General features: G+C 43.2%; 1 protein-coding gene across 1 annotated transcript; it reads left to right on the forward strand.

The window, feature by feature from the left end:
* The first annotated feature begins 1921 nt into the window (after positions 1–1921).
* On the forward strand, positions 1922–22183 carry atp2a2a (ATPase sarcoplasmic/endoplasmic reticulum Ca2+ transporting 2a). Its single transcript, XM_061070747.1, has 20 exons — positions 1922–2397; positions 3737–3754; positions 3841–3923; positions 6128–6232; positions 6972–7110; positions 13593–13673; positions 14793–14878; positions 15015–15479; positions 16798–16886; positions 16993–17095; positions 17625–17756; positions 17850–17969; positions 18057–18275; positions 18388–18723; positions 18972–19192; positions 19316–19518; positions 19641–19726; positions 19814–19947; positions 20039–20156; positions 21697–22183. Exons 1-20 carry the CDS (start codon positions 2280–2282, stop codon positions 21964–21966), a joined length of 3126 nt encoding a protein of 1041 aa, XP_060926730.1. The 5' UTR covers positions 1922–2279; the 3' UTR covers positions 21967–22183.
* Positions 22184–23502: the final 1319 nt, after the last annotated feature.

Genomic DNA, 23502 nt, shown 5'->3' on the forward strand with positions numbered 1-23502 from the left:
CAATTCACGTCTTAATCAATTTTATGTGACACAGAATACATATTATTTGCTGTATAAGCTCCATTACCTTTTTTCTGTTGTAGGAAAATAACGTGGCACATGCTTCGGTGCACATGGACACTGGTTTGAGTTGCCCCGGGTTTTTTCCAACAAATGTCTTCATGAATGTTTCAGGGTCCCACCGTCACTCCCACAGAAACCTGATCTGCTGCTGACAGCCGACGTTCGTGGCTCCTGTGCCAAGCGGATCAAGTGTGCATTGTAAAAGGCAGGTTGGTGTCCAACTGGACAATGCCACGATATTATTGTTACAGCACTCTGTGCTTCTTGGGGCCCTATTAAGACTTGTTAAAAGATGATGCATGCCATTCCTGTCAAACAGCTGACAATGATACCTGCAAAAATCACACACTGTGGGATGGGTGGTGGGTGAGGGGGGGGGCGGACCTGGTGCCCTCACGCAGAAACAGCAAATTGATCTTCTTACTAGTTGCAATGCACATGAGGTTAACTAATTCGGTATAGACATGCTTAAGTAAAATTAATCAATCTTTTTACGAACTTCATGGGAATAAAATAACACAGAACAAACCTAGTAAACCAAAAACCATAATAGTAACGAAAGATTTGATGTATTGTTGAATTTATTATTTTTTCAGCCTATTATTGTTTTATTAATGTCCTGATATATTGCTGGTGTTATGTGCAGCTAGTGTTTTCAAAGCTGCCCATGAATATAATGCATCATTATTATGACTATCGTGATAACAAAGAAAGTATAATACAGAAATCTGCAACCGTTAAAATGGATCCGTTGAAATCAGACATTAAAGGTTTTCCTATAAAATCCCATTTTAAGTGATGATTTGAAAAAAGGTTAAGTGCTGACAAGCCTAAATCTCCTCAGGAATTTCCAGAGTCTCTGGGTCATGATGGCAAAAGCCCAGTCACTCTGAGTTACCAGCCTTGACATAGGAACTACTAGCAAATGTTTGAAGGAAGATCTTAGATAACGGCTCACAGCGTAGGGAGTTAATTTCTCTGTGATATAGCTGGGGTGCTGGTGCTACTGTCATTAATAACATCATTACATCTTTAAATATCACTGTTACTATTTTATTCTTACAAACTGTCTGACAGAGCCTAAATATGACGGTTACACAAGTGAGCCTGGTTTCTCTCTCTCTCTCTTCTAATTATGTTCAATGATGTGTGACTTTGCTCAAATCTGTAAAACTAACAGTGAAGAAGTATTGACTTAAAGGTCCAGTGTTTAAGGTTTAGGTTAAAGGGATTTATTGGCAGAAATTGAATATAAAATAAATCTAGTGGTTTTTTTCACTAGTGTGGTTCATCTAAATTGTACAAATTGTTGTTTTATTTGCCCTAGAATGGGTCTTTTATATTTTTTATAATCATCCATAGGGGACAAACTTAACACCTTTCAAGTTTTTATGACAACTGATGTGCTACCACAGGTTCTCTCTCATGTTTGGAAGGGGAGGGTGAGCAGAGTATTCAGCTGCAGCATGCAACTTCACCACTAGATGTCACTAAATTCTACACACTGAACCTTTAATGTGCACCTTACTTACCCCCCCCCCCCTATCGAGCTGATCGCACAGTCCCCAGCCTGCTCCACTGAAGCCGACAGGAAACACTGACATTCATACAAACTGACTGCGGTGTGCACATTCACCTCACCAACACAAACCATTGGGTTTGAATGGGACGCACACATGTGAATAGCCTATTCCCCGCTTCTCACTTCCTGGTTACTTCCTGTATTCTCTCTCGCGTCCCCCCTGTTTGGACGGAGCTGGCGCAGCTCGTCCAATGGCGTTGGTCCACATGCGGCGCAGGGAAGAGGGCTTTAATAAAACCACCGCGTCAGAGCCGTGCGAGCCACACGGAGCTGCGCCACGCTGAGGCACGGAACGGAACGGCACCGCACGGCTGCACACAGGGAGAACCGGACCAGGTGAATGCGGTCCTCCACGCGGGACACTGTCGCACACACTTTCCCATCACTTCCGGAGATAAGCAGGCGAAGCGGGCCATCTCCACCCAGACAGTGAAGAGGAATCCCACTCCTCCTCCTCCTCCGTGACCAGCTTCCAGAGTCTCCCCAGCGGCCCGAGGGACGCGTGGTCTGACCGCGGTGTGTGTCCAGCTGCCCCCCCTCCCTACGGGTATCGAACCTCTCCAGGTGTTCCACAGTGCGGTGAAGTGCGGTGCTGTCTGTGGCCCCAGCTGTGCGGGAAGGAGCCGTGTCCGCCATGGAGAACGCTCACACGAAGAGTGTGGAAGAAGTTTACAGTTATTTCTGCGTCAACGAGAGCACCGGACTGTCCCTGGACGAGGTGAAGAGGCAGAAGGAGAAATGGGGCCTAAACGGTACGACAGCTTCTTTCTTTCTAAACACAAACACCAGCGCCGCCGGGACACGAGTGACACACGCTTCCAGAAATGTCTTGTCATTGTCAGTGTTCAGGGAATGTGGGGGAAAAGTCAGCACCGCCATCATCCTCCTCTTCCTCCTCCTCCGGCCGGTGTCATAAAGTGATCCGGGCTGACGTCAGCAGCGGTGACCTCGAGGGTTTCCCACCTCTCGCATAGTAACACAGTAATGATGACTTAGAGCCATTGTTGGGGGTTCAACACTGTTTGATTGTGTGTCGGTGAATCGTGGCTGCAGTGAAGTAACACTGTTTAACATTGGGACAGTGTAGTGAAGTGTGGGGCACGTAGAGCTGGATGCTCCTCCGAGCTGGAGCCACCTCAGCTCCATGTCCCAGCAGGTCCAGCATCCAGCAGGCATCTGACAGTGACCAGTGGCCACGGGACCAGTAACCTGATCCGCGATCCCAGTTAATCTCCCTTGTCCCGGGGCTAAACAGTTGTTTTATATTAATACCACCCAGGAGGTCATGGAGGGTAAATCCCACCTCCTCCTAAATCACTCTGACCTTTCAGTCGATTGGAGATTTGTGAATTCTCAATAGGATCAAAAGAGTGAGTTCATTTAGTGCAGCATGGTTATCATTCATTCTAAGATTATTTTTTTAACCAATTTTCTTTTTAACATTCGCGCATCTCACGTTTGCAGCGACTATTGTCATTGAAACAAGGTACAATGCACACATAGATTAATTGTTTACATTTTATTAAGCGAACGGCCTCATTGGCCCAAGTCTTGAATGCAGTCCCAGTAGAAACTGAAAAAAAGGATGAAACTGAAAATACCCAATAGTGAGAATATTTCTATACACATTTTCTCAAAGTTGGATATGGTATCTAGATCCATTTCAATTAAGTCGGTAAAACTGTGTATCATCGTGGTAATTTGAAATATTCACATACAGGCGCCTTTCTTACTAAAAAATGTATCAAACATTAAATTAAGTTTTTAGTTATTTTTTTCCATCGAGTACACATTCTCTATGCCCCGATTATACAGGATTTATGACTATATAATAATTTACCAAAATCTGAGGAGAAACTGTCAATAGGGTGATTTGGTTCTGTGTCAGTCTGCGATTTGGCCCTGTCATAATAAAACCTTTCTGTCTCGGAACATGCCTAACTGCTCTTGTTATGGGAATCAGTTCCCCATAAAGAAATAGAAACCGAGAGTCATGTCTGCTTAAAAAAGCATTGATGCCTTTTCTTTTTTCTCTTTCATCCGTGTCCTGTGCCATCTGTGGATCGACTTTCTCCTCCTTCATACTGACAGAGTTGCCAGCGGAAGAAGGTAATCACCACTGCCACTCATAATGTTCCTGTCGTTTTACATAAGATTGTGTATCGGATGTTTTAAACCTTTTCTTTTCTCCACAGGGAAATCTTTAATGGAGCTTGTCCTCGAGCAGTTTGAAGATTTGCTTGTTCGAATTCTTCTGCTGGCTGCGGTTATATCTTTTGTAAGTATATCTATTATCTATGTATATCTATTTTTATTGATATTGGATAAAACAGTCCTTTTGAAAGTTTGAACTTTACTGTACATTTTTACACTATGTAGACTTGTGTTACTATTACTTGTGTTACTTCATCCATGACTGAATAGAGCTGAATTTACAAATTTGGGGCTCCTCACTCTGCTTGTGACTTACTGATTTATTTTACTCTCACTGTTACTCCCCTTGTTAACTCCTTCATGGTCTGTCAAGTGAATGAGAAATATGATGCACATATAATTCTTAAGAATCCCAGGAGAAGTTATAGCATCCTACACATAGCTTTATCCTGCCACTTCTGACTGAAGGTGTTTATGTGAAGTCCAAAACTGCCCCGCCAGGATTATTATTAAGCCGCGTGTTGAATGGCAGGGGGTCAGTTTATGCATGGCATAGCACAGAAGTGTGAACGTCTTCAGTTTGTGTAACCCGGGTGAGGTTACACTCACCCATTAGTGAGCTAAACAGCTGAGAAAGCTAGTGACCCATCCGAGGAATGGTGACAACAGCAGCGGCAGCATTGAGTTGCTATCACCATGTGCCGAGTAAGACATTTGAGTCAAGCGTGACTGCTGCTGTGTAATGACTTCGTCTGATCTCGCTGGAGACTCTGACTTATGATGCTAGAAACAGATAAATGTTTGATAGTAGGCTGACATTATGTGATTTTGACAAATCCGCAGACTGTCCATATTCCAAGATATTTATTTCCTTTTATTTTATTTTTTTTCTCGTACACGTGGGTGGACCAGTTTTTACCGGCCCTCTCTGTGTGCTTGTCATCAGGGAATGCATGAGAGCATGTCTGTTCTCACTGGCCAATCACAATATGTAATCGCATCAGATGTGGTGAAGGCTGTTATTTGTTTGACTCAATGTAAAGCTACAGATCTGTGTATATTGACTTCACTGCAACTTATGTTACAGAGGTCTGAATAACGTTTTGATAACTGACTTCCTGTGTGTGTGTGTCTGTGAGAGAGTTGGTATGTGGTGGGCAGTGCCCGGTCAGTTGATACAGAGGTGTCAGTGGCTGCTGTCTGACGGGGGAACAGAGCACCACTCAAGACCAAATTTGGGCACCACCACTCAGTGGGAGGGCTCTCGTCAAATATTTCTCAACATACATTTTTATTTTCTCCCATTCGTTAATAAATGTATACCAATAGAATGTGGAAGCAAATCCAAATCAGAAAAGCTTTTATAGTTAAGCTGAAAAGTCTTTAGCTTCCAGCACAGATACGTATGTCTCATAGAGGTTGATAGCTTTATTACATTTTGGGACATTAACTAATTGCCTGTGACACAATGTAATTTTAGACCAATTACCACAAGCCTTAAGAGAGTCCAGGTCAGACCGTTTTAATGTCATAATGTTTTAACTCTGGCATTGAGACGTTCTTCTATAACAGACCTTTAGTATTCCATTAGAACTCCCTTTCTGAAATGGAAAGGTTAAAGTAGTTCCACTTAATATAGGTCTGACTGTGTTAATCTCAGCCCCTACAGTCTTCTTGTTGGCAGACATGTTTGCATTAGTGAGTCAAACACTCATGAGGTATCATCCATTCCTATACATTAGATGGGCTGTGCAGTGTCAGCAGTTTAAAAAAGTCAAAGATTACAGATATCCACAGGAGAATAAAGAACAGTTGCTCACAGTGAATGGAATACATCTACTGCTAGATAAGCTCAGTCGTTGATGACTGAAGAACAGTTTCTAACATATAGGTTGAGGATAATGTTCAGGGGCATTAAGATGCACTTTCTATACAATGTTTTTTCCTCAATAACTGAAGTTTTATGTAAGAAGTGTGTGGGACGATCCTTGGCTGTGAGCAGTCTCTGGCTTTGAACATGAATTTCTAGAAGCTTATAAATGGTTAAATCCTCACATTTCTGGAATGAAGCACTGCTGTCATAATAAAGGTCTATTTGAAAGACAAGAGCCTTCCCACTTATTCTGAATGTATAACTTGTGACTGGGCAGCATCTTTTCCATTTTCAGAGTATTTTCCATACATTAGATGTTTTTTGCTGCAGTTCCCCAGTTATGAGCAGCTTTCTGTATTCTTGTGAATTTCTTTTATTCTCATTGTAAACGGATGCCTTCTTTTTGAGTGAAATGTCTTAAATATATAATGTCATATTTCTCGTGTTGTTTTCAGGTCCTGGCCTGGTTTGAGGAGGGGGAGGAAACGATCACAGCCTTTGTGGAGCCCTTTGTAATCTTACTCATTCTTATAGCCAATGCCATCGTCGGTGTGTGGCAGGTGAGAAACTTTCACATCCTGGAAATCCGTGTATTGAAATTCCACTCCATCTCTTCTGTATCTGTGTCAGTGAGACCATGCATCAATGATATGAAGATTGTGTCAAAGATGTTGGTGTTGTAATGTCAATGACACATTGGGATATGCCTGCAGGACTTGGAAAAACTTCATAATGTTCCTATGGTGTTGAACCTTATCTATCAGTGCAGCAGCCTGCTGCTGTTTGTGGGTTTCAACATTTGTTTTACTTCACTCGAACTCTAGATAAACAGTCTACTTGGAGCTATTTTTGTCACACAGAAGGCTTCCTATTGAAAAGCAACAGTCAGTAATAGGTCGTTCTGTATCTCACACAGGCCTACAAGAACTTATTCTTCAGGTGTGAGTCCACTGTGACATATGTGTTACTCCAACTAAATTAATTAATTAACCATTTTAACAAATATTCTATCAGAACCAAGAACAGGCACTTATTACCGCTTGTTGTCTATTAAGACTGAACCGATTTCCAGTAATTTTTGCAAAGGAGTGGGGCCCGAAGAAGAACCCATTGACTTCTCTAGCAGATTATGATGAACTGTCTGATTCAGGTTATTTTTTCACTTTCACTTTAACATGGCAAGATAGGGAGCTAGCCTTGAGGGAGGTATGCGCTCTCCAAGCATCCTTGTAGTTAGTTAGTGATATTATCAGCTCATCTCAGAAACGATGACACTAAGTCCTGTTCTCACCTCAACAGGAACGCAATGCTGAGGATGCCATTGAGGCACTTAAAGAGTACGAGCCTGAGATGGGGAAAGTCTACCGGCAGGACAGGAAAACTGTGCAGAGGATCAAGGCCAGAGAGATCGTGCCTGGTGACATCGTGGAGGTTGCCGGTAGGTTGCCTTGCTCTTGATTTTGTGCTTTTATAAACAAACATGACTTCTGTTGCTTTGTTATTTGTTCTAGCCTTATTCTACTGTTAAACTGTTGCATGTGTTGCTTAGATCAGAGCATCAGATAAATGAAAAGGCTCAGATGTTGATTTGATTTGTGGATTTCTCTCCGGCAAAGGAAAAATTCTGGATATCACATGAACCAGTTAGGAACAAACCTTGAAATTGATAGAGAATTGGCAAATTAATTCCTCTGCATTCTCGATCAAGATTTGCTTGTTTTGCTGTGAAAGAGTTGGGTTTTTTGGGGAGATGAAAGAAAAGATGTGGTGTTTTCATATTATGGTTCGTCGTCTGTGTTCGACTCAGCCCACTGTGACAGGTCGGACGTTTCCCGGTATGGCCAGGGTCACATTTAGCACCAGCTCGAGTTGAATCCCTCATCCCCAAGTGCTACTGCGTCACACCCTGTTAGAATAATGTGTTGTGAGATGTTTTTATTAACCCTGTGTCACAAAGGGCGAGAGGAAAAGGCTGTCATGGCACATTTCACTGTGTGTGTCTGTCTGTATTCGTCAAGCTGCCACTGCATCTTCACAATTCATCCTAACACAACAGTTTCTCCCCATGCAGCATGTGAACAGGGCGCTAGAGTGATTCATGCTGCTGACGTCCAATCAGCGCTTGTTTTTAAGAGAGCTGTTTTCTCTCATGGTACAGTGTGTGTGTGTGATTCTTCAGAGGGATGAACACAGATGTGTTGGGGAATGCTGGAGTCCTTAAAACACAGGCGTTATCTTGATACTCTGTTTAACCCTAAGCCAATGAAGTGATGCATAGTTTTTCTGTGCATACTGGTAGGTTTTATTTTTAGCTTTCATAGGCCATTTAGATTATGGAATGCAGTATTTATAGAAGCAGTGACAGTGGTGAAGATGACAGGTGTCTGGTCCCACCCCGCACATGCCCATCCCATCCTGCTCTGGGAGGCATTGCTACGATGGGTGACGTGGGAGTCCTCAGTAACCTTGACAAGGGCAAATTTGAGTAAGGCTGTACAGGGATTTAAACTCTATTGTAATTTCTGTTTAAATGTGTTTTATATACTGTGTATAATTGGGTGTTGGTCGACAGGGATAATCCCAACATTCTGATTATGACTTGCAAAAGAAGTTAAGTGTGGAAGGCTTATTTTTTTGGCTCAAGTTGAAAGAGTAGTTTGTGAGTCAGACGCACACTCCTCATGTATATTAGAGACTCAGTCGTCAAAACCTCTTGGTAGTGGTAGCTGCATGCTTTGCTGTCAGTAGCTTGAGGCTTACTGTAAAAAATGCAGCCCAGCAGGCAGCAAAAACAGGAGCTTGGCCGTCTGTAGAAGCTCATCAGCTCCAGTTTACCACCGAAATCCTCCTAATTTCTTTTACAATAGTTTATGTCAAGCTTCCCCTTCTATGAATTATAATTTCCTGAAGCTCCAGTTCAATGTGACCCCTGCCCATGCAGTGGAGGAATGTTATGACGCAGATGCATGCCGTTCGGCTGCTGAGCTCCAGGTAGAGGAAAGGGAGACGAGCCCACAGCCAATCAGTGCTGCTCGCTGTCAGGGGGCTGCTGTGACTTTGAACGCTGCCTCCTACTCCCACCTCATCACTTATCAGCCCCACAATCGCAAGTCTGTTCAGTGTCATGGAAAATAACAAACTGTGATGCGTCTCCAACTTTTGTCTGAACCGGATCATTTTTTGGGGTTATTTTTGTACCTTGGTGTTCTCAGATGTGATCTTGAAGCAGCTGAAGTCCTGGGGGCTGTTGTATTTATTTTCTGGTCTCAGGCCAGTCTGTTCTTCTGTAGAGGCCTCAGACTGCTCTTGTTGGGATGATAATATACTTGTTCAAACCAATGTGGCTCAGCAAAATCAAGACTAACCCTTGATTTGTTCCAAATTCTTACTATAATATAGATTTGTGATACGTTTGGGAATGCCCAGGTGACAACAGCCTAAATCTGATTAAGTATTAGCTCACTTGCTGGGTTTCCATTGGGTTTTAAGTTGTTGTCATACGACAACATGCTTCCAGTTTACAGTTTGGTGTAATGAGGTTGCACATTTCTGGATGTTGGCCTTTCCTCAGAGCAGTGGAGCTCAGTGCGTTTGTTCCCTGCTAACTGTGAAATTGTGAGTCTGGTCATGATGAGGGTCAGTGTGTTGGGGGGGCAGCGTATGGGGGAGGATCTCTCTCTGCTCTCATTGTGCTGGAGAGAGATGACCTTATAGGGAAGCGCTTTGTGGATCCACTCCATCGTGCTCAATGCACAGTGACCCTGCCCATCAGCACCCGCGCCCTCCACTAAGATTACCATGGATAGTATGTGGCATTCGATGTGGTCTGGCAAGCATCTATTGTCACCGAGGGACTGTCTTTTGGCAAAGGTTCCTGATTCGTCAGCAAGGCGAAGAGAAAAGGTCTGCTCTTGCCAACCAGGGAAGGGGGCATTAGAATGTGAAGACCTCCCAAAAAGAGAAGTCCTGCAGAACAGAAGTCTTAAATCAAACCAGTCCGTACAAGTTGTTTGTGCTGAAGTGTGCATGTAATGTTCAGCGTAAACTAAAGTATATAATTGTACAACAACATAAAGACCAACAGCACCAGGCATCTTAACAATAACTACTATAGTGCACTGACTGCTGGGAGTCCATGCTTTGCCATCTGGTTATAGATTGTGACAGGTCAGACTTAGAGGCAAGAAATGAGGGACCACTACAAACAGTTATTACTGCAAGACGTGAGAAGAATGTACACTTTCCCTTTATTCTTTTTAAACCAGGATATAAAATCTGTACTTATTCTGATAGCTAGTGATGACTTATTCACACTTATTCTATGGCTGCAAGGAAAAACTTGATTTATGCTTTCACACTATGTTTTGTCTGTAACTACAGCATGATAACATTAGTCGAAAATTCATATTATTTGTCTTGCACCATCTAGGTTTTTTAATTTTAAAATAGTTTTAAATCTTGATGATTTCAAACTATTGTCTCATGCATTAATGCATTCATCATTAATGTACATGTAGATATGCTTGACTCTACTAAACCCCCAGTTATTTTTTTTACAAAAGCTTTAGTGCTGCCAGTCCTGGCACAAGTTGTGTAACTATGGCAACGGAAACAGTTGTATGAGGATGTATGTGGAGGCCCAGCTTGCTGCTGCTCAAGATTCATAACAGACAAAGGCAAAGCAGAGAGCTCCAGCAAACAGTGTTTGAGATCCTGCTTACATAACTGAGGTCATAGGTGAGAATCTGCTGCCAAAGTCAAGAAACTACTCCGCTGTTGGTAAATATTGGTTTATCACTCCCACCAACCAACTGGTGACTAAAAATTACTTGATGTTCTTTTCTTGCTCATGAACAGTGAGGCTCACTCGTGACTTTAACTGAAGTCCACTTTCCATTGATCAAAGAACCTTCTTACTTCTGGCTTTTGTCTGCAATGTAGTTGGATAAAATTGACATTCACTCCCAGATCAAATAATTCTGCAGCGGACACGTTTTTTTATCGGCAGTGATGGCAACGTTACAACTGGATGATTGTGCTAATTTGGTGAGAGCGCTCATCAGTTCATGACATTGAACATTTCGCACTGGGGGAAAATAACTGTGAAGCTAACTCCTCTACTGGCAATGGAAAAGGTGTTTTGGTGGGTTTAGCCATATTTTAAAAACCTAATTTCGGTGATACAGAGTTGTAACATGGGCCTGTTTCAGACCTGGTATGAGCATCTCTCTCAGGTTATCCCATCACAATGAACAGCTGTGGGTACAGGTGGGAACTGCAATGTACCAAAGACGCATTCCTATTGAAGGAAAACCTTCTCACCTTCTCATCTGGTCTACTTCATCTTTTATGAACCAAAATGTATATACACATCATCTATTTGTCTTTGTCATCACATTGATTTATTTATTTCAGTATGATCAGTGGGGATTAGATTGACTGGAGACTCTAATCAATGTGAGAGTGAATGGTTGTTTGTTTCTGTATATGTTGGCCCTGCGATACACTGTCAACTCTCGCCCAATGTCAGCTGGGATTGGCTCCAGGTCCCTGTGAGGCCCTTGAAGGATAGTAGAATAGATAATGGCTGATAATGAATAGTGTTAATTTGCATATAGAGCGCAGAAGTGAAATCTGACTACAAGGGATCAATGGAGACAAACTGTAAATGGAGATGCTCTCTAATGCCTGGTTTGAACTTTTATTCTTGGAGATGTCCACTTGTTGAACAGGGTAAAAACTTAAAAAATATATCTACAGTGAGAAGAGAAGGAGTGAAAGGTTACAGTTTTAGCTGTTTTATTAAGACATATCCATTTGGATAAAGTTTTTGCATTGGTCTGCATGTTAAGATGTAGCTAATGAGTGAATCCGTAGGAGCTGTATTGGAAAGCTGCTGGATGCTTCACTTGTTGACTGCTCTGAAATGGCCCTCTCAACATGACAGAAGGTCAGCCTTTTGTTCAGCTGCCATCTGCACATGTATCCTCCTGGCTGGCACTGACAAAGCCTGGCCCGCTGAACCACTCTCTTACTAACACACGGCCAAGGCAGGTGCCAGTCAAAGCTGCCTGCCTCTCTCCAGTGGCTGCCGCGCCTGCTGTTGAAAGGTCTGTTTATAAGGCACCTCTGGAAGTCATGTTGGGTGCAATGTTTTGCCAGGGTACACAGCGCTTTTGTCACTGTAAAATCTGTCGACTGTATGACCTGTTGGCAAGCACATAGGTGATAAAGTGGTTGTGACTGAGGAGATGCTTGGACTGTTACCAAGTAGGATGTTGACACAAAGGGATAGATGAGATACACACACTAAATCAGAGCAGGTCTGCAGTGTAACACAGCCCCGGAACAGATCCATTGTGTCAGTGTCACAGAGTTTTAACACAGACCAGTGGTTTCTTTATATTATAACATAAGCGAGTACTTTTTGTTAGAAGCCCGTCCCTCTAGCCTTGTTTCTTGGCTCAGGTCACTCTATGATGTTGTATTTCTTCAAAAGTAATGACTTAGCACAGGAAGTATTACACAATCATCCAGGATGTAATTGAGAAACGTTTTGGCTTCTAAGAAAACATCCTACTTTTTGTTCCTGTGGCACAGCTGCGGGGTGATCCTTTTAAAATCTTAAAGGGGTGGGATCCCCGAACTGGATTCTTCTCTACAATGTGCAGATTCTATGCAGTAGACTTAGTTTTCTTGTGACTGACCCGACGCCCACATGGCTCCATCTGTCTTTCTGTTCAGAAGCTACCCATTGTTCCAGGTTCAGGTGGTTTAAAGGTGCAGCAGAGAAAAGCTGTCACTGTGTCTGTGTGTCTTGCTGACAGATCAGAGTCTCTGGCAGGACATCAGATATGTTGACAATCATCCAGCTTCTCACTGGGTCATGTAAAATAGTAAGAAGTCAACACCTATGGAGCCGAAGTGTTGGAATGTTACTATAACAAGGCTGTGCATTAGTTTGGAAATTAGTAAATTGAATTCCTTTTAATGGAATCTCAAGGTGGAACAGTATTATGTATTAAATTCCAGGTGTCAGTACCTCATCACAAGTGTTTGAGAGCAGAGCAGCAGCAGCTCCATCTTTGTCCCCCTGTCTCTTCCTGTGCTGTCACAGTGTTGAGGAAGCAGCTGCCATCATACAGCCACTTTTAAACCTGATCAGGGCTTTAGGGAACATATCGAAAAGCTTTTTCCATTTTTGGCTGCATGTATTGTTGGCCTCATCGTTACTTTCCCCTCCCGTCCCTCAAGGGCATGGGGGGTTTTGGATTACCGTTCATGTTCCCTCAAATTGGAATCTTGACGTTGGTATGTTTTTATCAAATCTTTTTCTGCTCAGGTTAGATTTTCACCTCACCTCTGTCATGATATGTTGCTAGATTCTTAGATATTAAGCAGTCTTGTGTGAGGATTGTATTCTAACTATACCATGAACTTGGCTGGAGTCTTTTATAACAATCTGACACAGTTTGCATTTTTAACTAAGTAGGCCTTTATGTAGACGCCCAGAGAACTGTGCCGTAGCCTGAACCATTTCCCCAGTTTCCATCGCTTTTATGTACCATTAGGAAGCTGAATTGGGTCAGTGCAATTTCAATGTACCCAAATTGGCCTTTTCCTTTGAGACAGGCCTTTTATGGCTCACAAGTCCTCCATTTCCTCCTTTCTCTGGCTCTCCCTCTCTCTCCCTCTCTCTCCCAACAGCGATGGCAGCACCGTAATGAGCTGTGCCGCATCAGTTGAGCTGGCACTACTGTAAATATTTGTTAAGATCAGTGTCAGTCACATGAACCGTCAGTCCGACCTGACTGTATTGTTTTTGAACTGTTTTATGTTATTCACAGTAGATTTAGTGTTGTGTTGTTGGGGCTCTGTAATTTGATTTTGACACATGTTTGCGAATTTGTTTGTTTATAGTTGGAGACAAGGTACCTGCTGACATCCGGATCTGTTCCATCAAATCAACCACCTTGAGAGTTGATCAGTCCATTCTGACTGGTGAGTCATTTCTGCTGCTAATATCCTATTCATTCATTTATCAATAATCATTACCATTTACCTTTTCAGTTAACAACTCTAACATCTGTACATAAATCCCATTTTAAACGTTGTCTGTAATTATTTCTTATTGCACATTAATCTTTACAGCAGTGCCTGACAATGTTATCCTGCATTTCACTGCTTATATTTAAATATCTCATTGAATTTCTGCTTGTTATTTGTAAACAAATATTTAGTCATATATTGAAAGTCACAAGTTTAGCTCAAGGAAATAGTAAAGCCCTTACTTAAGGCAGCAGACAAATGAGGCTCCTCATAGTTAGCATGCTAAGTTTTCAATATCACCATCCATCCTCTACAATACTGTATCCCTAATACACAAAGCTGCTCTTAGATATGGCCACTTTTTATTTGAGTCTTGAGTATGTATTTTTTAACTTAGATTATATTTTTGATTAAATACGTTATATCTCCAAACTTATTTTAAATTCTCCACTGATGCTCCCTATTTTTTTTTTAAACTAAGAGCCCAAAGTTTTCCTAGTTAATCTCATAAAAATGCTACACTTTACGACTATGCTAAAGCAAAAAAAGCTGAAATTTTGAGAATTAAGTCATAATATTGCAAGAATAAGGTTGTAAAGTAGCAAAGACAACTCATGAATGTCAGAATTAACCCACTGAATTCTTATGTATTCAAAATCTTGAACCAATCTTATTGATTGAAACCTGTTCTAAAGTATTAGAACTTGGCTGGCTTAATTTAAGCAAGATTCTCAATATTCCTAATTTGAACGCAGGTAACAGACTGATCCTATGATTTTCCTCCCCTTGACACATGGTCTGAAATAATGACTGTATTCTCAACTTTCTTTTTGTTTAAAATGGTCCTAATACTCTAAACAAGATTAATTAGTATATCATGACAGTTTCCAGATAGCACATTTTTGGGTCTGAATTGAGTCATTCATGAGCGTGGTGGTAAAGATGAGTGAGGCAGCATGAATAATCAACACTATAGATCTCTGTAGAGATATCTGACTGCTTTGTTCTCCGCACAATGTGCAGAGACTAATGCAAAGTGAGTTGAGCTGATACCATGTGATGTCTCTGTAGGTGAATCTGTCTCAGTCATCAAACACACCGACCCTGTGCCCGACCCACGTGCCGTCAATCAGGACAAGAAGAACATGCTCTTCTCCGTAAGCTCAGCTCACACACCCTGTTGACCTTGAACTTCTTGTTTTAGTTATTGTCGGTTCCCTGGAATATATCCTATAAAGACTTGAGAACTTATCAGATGTACTTGAGCCAACAGGTCTATACTTGCCATTTCAGGGTACTAACATCGCATCTGGGAAGGCCGTGGGTGTGGCTGTGGCCACCGGCGTTAACACAGAGATTGGTAAGATTCGTGATGAGATGGCTGCCACTGAGCAAGAGAAGACGCCCCTGCAGCAGAAGCTTGACGAGTTTGGCGAGCAGCTGTCCAAGGTCATCTCCATCATCTGCATTGCCGTGTGGATGATCAATATCGGACACTTCAACGACCCCGTCCACGGAGGCTCCTGGATCCGTGGGGCGGTCTACTACTTCAAGATCGCTGTGGCGCTGGCAGTGGCCGCCATCCCCGAGGGTCTCCCGGCCGTTATCACGACCTGCCTGGCTCTGGGCACTCGCCGCATGGCCAAGAAGAACGCCATTGTCCGCAGTCTGCCATCTGTTGAGACCCTGGGCTGCACCTCTGTCATTTGTTCTGATAAGACCGGAACCCTGACAACCAACCAGATGTCTGTGTGCAGAGTGAGTCACACAAACACACTCACACTCCTGGTGCACTGCTGAGCCATATAGTAGTAAGTGCTTTGTCATCTCTGTTGTCGCTGCCTGTTGTTTGTATTAGGTGACAGTCTGACTCACCTTAAATACATTTGTCACACTGACTGCGAAGAGAGAGAGTGGAGTTATCCTCCTGCTCACATATCCAGATATCTAACTGTTGAGCCACTCCTCTAACTTATGCTGATCTCTTGAATGACTTGCAGTGCTGCGGTTGCATAACTGACCTTGCGTCACCAAGCTGCAGAGCCGGCAGCCCGTAGTTCCTTTCTCTCTTCCTCTGTCTGTGAGAGGCACCCTGCTGCTACTTGTCCCCACATTCAGCATTTATTAAAGTTTGATTATGTCTTGTTTCCAGCTTATGTGCTTTATTCAATACTTTGACAGCCTGAATTAGACCTGAGGCTTTAATTTACAGTTTTTTATCTGTCCCTGTTTGGGTCACGGTTTTGTTTGGCCATGATTGAAAAGCCTTACAGCTCTGCAGTTACTGCAGTTTTTAGCGATGTTTGGTGATTCACAGTGAGCCATGTCCTTAAACCACTGAAAGGAGAAACCGTTCACACTTGGGGCATGCAGGCAAAAGCTTTTTGAAGAGGTTTGCTGCCAACTGTATTCACACATCTCTATACAATAAAAAAAGAAATCAAAATGACTACAGTGTAGATAAATGGCTAGAAGTTTTATCACAATTCCCTGTTGTCTTGTAGTGTAGTGTTTTGCCTCCTGATGCTATTTGTAGAACCAAAGTTACTGACCAGGATCAGTTTTGAATTTTTTTTTAAATTCTGTAAATGAGTAATTCGAGGCCTTTTTGCTATAAATATCAGAGAAATGCAGAAGCAGTATTTGACAGATTGTCATTACCCAAGTCATATAACCCACCCAGGACTAGCTCTCTCTCTCTCTCTCTCTCTCTCTCTCTCTCTGTCTGTGTGTGTGTATCGAAGCTTCCGGTGGGAGCAGGCCTGTCACTTTAGCTTCTTTCTTTTGGGCACAGCTTCCTTTTTTCTCTGGCTCCCTGGCAGTCCTGTGTGTTTTCTAAGGAGAAGAAACTAAACAACCTTTTCTCACATTAGGCATTGGGCCACCCTGCCGGGCCCTCACATAGAAGCACTAACACTGCAGGCTAATCTACTGTCTAAACAGAGTCGTCACATTACAGGTCCAGTTGGGATTTCTGTGGTTTCTGGTGCCACCTAATGTGCCAGTAAAGAAACTGTCAGTTCATTCCTTCAGTGGTGTGACTTTCAATGACAAATCTTTTTGTGTTTTGTCTCAGATGTTCATCGTCAACAAAGCTGAAGGTGACAGCTGCTCTCTGTCCGAGTTCACCATCACAGGTTCTACCTACGCACCTGAGGGAGAAGTGTGAGTAATATACAGCTGACTTATCTCATTAGTTGAACTGGAGAATGTTTCTGTTATTATATATAGTGCACACACACTCGTAGGCTAATCCTCTGCTCGCCCTCAGGTACCAGGATGATAAACAAGTGAAGTCCTCCCAGTATGATGGCCTCGTTGAACTGGCCACCATCTGTGCTCTGTGTAACGACTCCTCCCTGGACTTCAATGAGGTCTGAACCCTTAACTTTGTTTTATTGTAAGGCTTTATAACTTAGTATGGGCTAAGTATGTATGTACTGTACAGAAGTGTAGAGTTTGATTAACACTGAAAATATTGTGTTATTTAATAAATAAATAAGGAAAGAAAGAAAGAGGGGAAGTGCAAAACCACAGGAATAGGTTTGGGTATCGTTTGGGTTTTATTCTGATACTGTTTCCTAAACGGTGCCAGAACCATTTTTTTCTTTCTTTTTTGTTGCCACCAGAGTTAATTGTGTTAACTTGACACGTGTGGTGATGTTTATGTCGCCTGCAAGCAGGGAACTATTTCAGTATATAGTTCAGACACTGAAATGAGGCAACGTTGTTGTACACCTGTTAGTCACTGTTGCACTGTTACAACAATGTAACATTGTTTCATTATTTTTTTATTTGTGTAAAAATGTAAACAAAAATAGCTTCTATGGGTTAACTTAAAGTGTTTCTGCGAGTTGTTTATAGATTGAAGAGAAATGAATGAGAACATGTTTGATTCCTCAGGTGAAGGGTGTGTATGAGAAGGTCGGCGAGGCCACAGAGACGGCGCTGACATGTCTGGTGGAGAAGATGAACGTGTTCGACACCGAAGTCAACAGCCTGTCCAAGATCGACAAAGCTAACGCCTGCAACTCTGTGAGTGACCGCTGCTCCCTCACCTGCTCACACTGCACATTTCCTCCGCTCCCCCTCAGCACATTCTCTCTCTGCGTCCTGTTGTCTCATCAGGTGATCAAACAGCTGATGAAGAAGGAGTTCACCCTCGAGTTCTCCAGAGACAGGAAGTCCATGTCTGTCTACTGCACCCCCAACAAGTCTCGTTCTTCCATGGGCAAGATGTTTGTCAAGGTAAAATCACAAAAACATGTGCTAAGGACTGACTGATAGCGTTGCCATGGATTTATAAACCCTTTATTTCTCTTTTGCACCTCACAGGGGGCTCCAGAGGGAGTTATTGAGAGATGCACTCATGTCAGAGTTGGTAACAGCAAAGTTCCCCTCAACAAAAGTATCAAAGAAAAGATCATGTCTGTGATCCGTGACTACGGGACAGGTCGGGACACCCTGAGGTGCCTGGCTCTGGCCACACGAGACAGCCCACCCAAAATGGAGGACATGATTCTGTTAGACGCAGCAAAATTCGTGGATTACGAGGTGAATTTTCACTCAAGTTAGATCAAGTTTGCTGTATTCTGGTGTCCACGTGTAGAGTATCTATTACCTACTATATAGTATTTCAATCCCGTCTTTGTCTCCCTGCATTCAGTCCGACCTGACCTTCGTCGGCTGTGTCGGCATGCTGGACCCCCCCAGGCAGGAGGTGGCCGCCTCCATCAAGCTGTGCCGCAAGGCTGGCATCCGCGTCATCATGATCACTGGGGACAACAAGGGCACGGCCGTGGCTATCTGCCGCCGAATCGGCATCCTGAGCGAGGAGGATGACATTGAGCGCATGGCCTTCACCGGACGGGAGTTCGACGACCTGTCGCCAGCCGACCAGCTGGAGGCTGTGACTAACGCTCGCTGCTTCGCTCGAGTTGAGCCTTCCCACAAGTCCAAGATCATTGAGTTCCTGCAAGGATTTGACGAGATCACTGCTATGGTATACATTCTAGAAGCTGATTCTGCAGCCTATCCTTAACATGCTATTTGAAATACATATGATTTCTATTACTGTGTGTTTACAGGCACTTTTTCCTGAATTTTGGTAGTAAAGTTGGTCATAAATCCATTATTGGTTGACATGGTCTGAAATCTGCTGATTAGCTGTCTTTGTTGGACTTGTAGGCGACTTGTTCATGTTGCTGATGTAGAGGATTGTACTGTCGATAATGAAGTGTTTGTTTACAGACAGGTGATGGAGTGAACGATGCTCCTGCTCTGAAGAAGGCAGAGATCGGCATCGCCATGGGCTCTGGCACTGCCGTGGCCAAGTCGGCCTCTGAGATGGTCCTCGCCGACGACAACTTCTCTTCCATTGTGGCCGCCGTTGAAGAAGGCCGAGCTATTTACAATAACATGAAGCAGTTCATCAGATACCTTATCTCCTCCAATGTTGGAGAGGTGGTTTGGTGAGTCTCCTCAGGAGCGGATGATTTGGGAATAGATTGAGTCCGTAGCATTGCAGTAGATTGAATGTATGACTCGCTGCAGCTTGTCAGTCCATCTTCTTATTGAGTCCCTTCTGCTTAAAGCATCTTCCTGACGGCCGCACTGGGTTTCCCTGAGGCTCTGATCCCAGTTCAGCTGCTGTGGGTCAACCTGGTGACGGACGGCCTCCCCGCCACCGCCCTCGGCTTCAACCCCCCAGACCTGGACATCATGGATAAGCCGCCCCGCAACGCAAAGGAGGCCCTCATCTCTGGCTGGCTCTTCTTCAGATACTTGGCCATTGGATGTGAGTTGTGTTATCATCAAATAGTCTTTAATCTGCCGTCATGTTGTTTTATAAATAAATGTATAGTTTTCTGAGACAATCCTTGTTTGATGATGGTGTTCTTCTGGTGTCTTTGCTCCCAGGCTATGTGGGTGCAGCCACAGTGGGAGCTGCCGCCTGGTGGTTTATCCTCTCTGACGATGGACCTCAGGTCTCTCTGTACCAGCTGGTGAGTTTGTCTCTATGAAAACCTTTCCTACAGTCCCCCCTCAGCTCTCTGCCTCCCCCTCACTGCCCTGCTGTCCCCCCCCAACAGAGCCACTTCCTCCAGTGCAGCGCCGACAACCCAGAGTTCGAGGGACTGGACTGCCACGTGTTCGAGTCGCCCTACCCCATGACCATGGCCTTGTCTGTGCTGGTCACCATTGAGATGTGCAACGCTCTGAACAGGTAGCTGCAGCTCATCAAATCGTCTGGTCTCAGAAGAAGGAGGACAAACTAAATAACTGAGTCACCACTCTCTGTTCTCTCCTCTGTAAAGTCTGTCAGAGAACCAGTCCCTGCTGCGGATGCCACCCTGGGAGAACGTTTGGCTGCTGGGGGCCATCTGCCTCTCCATGTCCCTCCACTTCCTCATCCTCTATGTGGAGCCTCTGCCTGTGAGTTATACAACAACTGTTTATTCAATTATCATTTTAAAAAGATAACTCACACAGCATCTGGCTGCTTGTTGTTGCAGCTGCCATCTTCTTACAGGGTTTCTGTGGGGTCTTTATAAAGTCAGAAATTTGTAAAAATATGACGTACTGGGTCTAAAATAGGTTTATATAGGTTTATAGCTTTATCCTTTTAACATTCATTTAATGCTTCTTCCATCACACTTATGACGACTGATGGAACAGAGAAAGAGAAATGTTTTGGTGGAATGCGTAGTTTGTAATGTCTTCATGTGTTTCAATTCTTTCTCTATGTTAAAAATCTTTCATTAACTTGTAATACAACTACAAACAAACAGAGTAGTACCATACACTGGTTGTGGGACAGACACCTACTATCTGTCTGTAGTTTGTTAGATAACCTGGTGTAAATCCTTTTGAGACTCTGGTCCTTCAAATGTAACCTGCAGCTCTGTTCTTAGCTTGGGACTCGTGTGGTTTTTCTGCCCTCTTGTGATTGAAAGGGTTCACTACCAACACACATGGCTGTGTCTCAAGGTTTTTATTTGCAGACTGAGACGTCATCTCTTCATCCTTATTCTTTTTGTTTGATAACTTTCAGAATAATTTAAAGCTTTTTACCTTCATTAGATGGTTCACACTAGGCACACAATAAATCATGATAGAGGGAGGGAAGGTTATGACCTGCATCAACTGTCAAGTTCTCATCAAGATGTAGGAGATGCATCTTAGAGGACTAGTTCAACATTGTGGGAATCCAGAATCCTCTACCTTAGAACATGGTATTAATGGAGCTTATTTTAAATTCAATATTTGCACTTGTGTATTGCTGTTTCTTCTACTTCACATGGGATCTGTAAAGATGGCAGAAGTTCCACCTCTCTCTTCGCTGGGTCAAAACCAAACCTCGTGTCAGATATTGGGTTTAGTGGGTTAGGGCACGGCCACACATGCACGAATGTAGCAGTGGAGAACCTTAGCATGGAGGGAATAAAACATTAATATCCTGTGGCGACCTCACTATATCGCTTCCCATGTGTGACAGTGCCCTGATAAAAGTGAAAATCAAATGACAGCCCACTGTGGCTTATCAGAATAAACAATATATTGTTTTAAGACCACATTTTTCAGAATTTCCTCTGTAGTTAACCTAGAAGCTCTTTTCTTTCTCTATTTTTAAATATCCTGCAACTGTGTGGGTACAGTTTTTCTGTTTTTGGTCAGTGTGTGGACCGAATCACACTGATATTTTTCATAATGATTAGGTTGAGTTATTGTTGTCGTCCTGGAACAACTATCAGTAAATATGAAGTTACAGTTAGCACCCGAGACTAGAAATTGGGGGGACAGCTAGCTCGGCTCTGTCGAAGTCAGAGAGCTTCAGACGTGCTGGCAGGTGGATTCTGTGACTTGTGGAGAAGTGGAGGTTTATCTCCTTACACAGTCTGCATACACACTAATGATCCTGTAAATATTAAGAAGTAGCTGTATCATTCAATGAAATCTGCTGTCTCTCTCTCAGGTCATATTCCAGATTACTCCTCTGGACGTGACCCAGTGGATGATGGTGCTGAAGATCTCTCTGCCGGTCATCCTGCTGGACGAGCTGCTTAAGTTTTTGGCCAGGAACTACTCGGACCTCGGTAAAAAGCAGGAGAAGCCGGCCGCCGGAGGCCGCTCTCTGTCCGCATGCACCGAGGGCATCTCCTGGCCCTTCGTGGCCATCTCCCTGCCTCTGCTGCTGTGGATCTACAGCACCGACACTAACGTGTCCGCCATGTTGTGGCCCTGACTGACTCCTGTGCACACTCCCCCTCCTCCCCCCTCCCCCTGTGCACCAGTGTGAAGTGGGAATTAACGCAAACATCTAACACCCTCACATTCATTCGGAACAACTCTCAGTCGAGCCGTGCACCTGCTCTGATGGCCTGTGGGCCGTGAGATCTTTTGTATTTAGGACATTTTCACTGTTACATATTTTTACGTAGGGAGAGATGCAGACTGGGGGGGGGGGGGGTTAGGTCTTACTCTGACTGACATCATATCCATGTTTTATTTTTGGTTTACCGTCATGCGTTTCCTCTCTTATCTCCTGTTTTGAACAGTGTAGGAGCCCATCGTTTCAGAGCTGTGTGTTGAGCTGTACAGAGAATTTACACTATTTTATAATGATTAATATTTTTTGATTTTGGGGGAGGGGCTGCAGGAATAGGACTGCTGGGTATGAAGATGATTGAGCTGTGAGGAATCGTATTGTACAATACTAATTCTGGGGCCAAGACTTGATTATATATACATATCGATATATATATATATATATATGTATTTGCCCTAGCACAAATTTCACTCTTCATTTTTGAGCTCCGTGCATCTTGTTCGATTATTATTTTCTGCATTAGGCAGATCACAGCTACCTCGATGCTGTTAATAGAACCATTACTACCCATCAGTCTTAACAACCACTTACACATTATACCATTTGTCGTGTTGAGGTAAGCACCAAATAGTTTTGCAGTAGAGAAAACTACTGACATGCGTTTTTAATGTCGAATATATTTTTCTTTTCTCTGTTATTGGAGGGAAGAGCAGATGAACATGTTACCTGTGTGATTCAGAGCATTTTCTTTCTTTTTTTATATATATATAAACAGCCTGTTGTTCAATTTGTTTACTTGAAGAAAACACATTTGTCTTGATTTTCTCTTTTAAGTATCATTTTTGAGATTGTCTTAATTTTTTAAAATCTTAATTACAGTTTATAACGTCTGTATAATGTGCACATACTGTACCTGAATATGTAAAGATGGCACCAAGAAGCTGTCAGTTGTATCAGCTGAGCACAACACGGACACCGAGACCTCTGAAAGGCTGAAATCCTCCATCATTGGAAGAGTCTGTATATGTGTACATAGCACACAAAGTAGAATCTCTGTATAGATTTTTGTCCTTGCTGTAAAATGCTCCATGCTGTCACACTCGTTTACTTAAAGCCTGGTCCCAGCCTCTCTGCATGTCTGCTCCAGTGTCACCAGGCCTGTGAGTGTTTTGAGTTTTATGTTAACATTTGTTTCTTCCAACACCTTCCACCTGTTAACCTGCAGAGTGAGTACACCTTGACCTGCATGCCAACCACCACTGTTCTCGTCTTATACGTAGTCACAACTTTGCCGTCAGTCGCTGCTTGTATTAGAACGACAGCAACGACGTCTCGTGCTTTTTAAAGAAATAGCGTAAATGGTACAGACGAGAGGTTTGTGTTGAAATGCCTTCAGTGTCACAAAGTGCCAGCAACGTGAGCCGAGCAGTTTCAACCGGTGCAGTGTCGCTG

This window comes from Limanda limanda, chromosome 5 (genome assembly GCF_963576545.1).
Source record: "Limanda limanda chromosome 5, fLimLim1.1, whole genome shotgun sequence".
Taxonomy (NCBI): domain Eukaryota; kingdom Metazoa; phylum Chordata; class Actinopteri; order Pleuronectiformes; family Pleuronectidae; genus Limanda; species Limanda limanda.

Coding starts and splice junctions, on each gene's coding strand:
- atp2a2a (XM_061070747.1), top strand. CDS start 2,280: ATGGAGAACGCTCACACGAAGAGTGTGGAAGAAGTTTACAGTTATTTC. Junction 7,111..13,592: donor TGACATCGTGGAGGTTGCCG/GTAGGTTGCCTT, acceptor GTTTGTTTATAG/TTGGAGACAAGGTACCTGCT. Junction 16,887..16,992: donor TACGCACCTGAGGGAGAAGT/GTGAGTAATATA, acceptor GCTCGCCCTCAG/GTACCAGGATGATAAACAAG.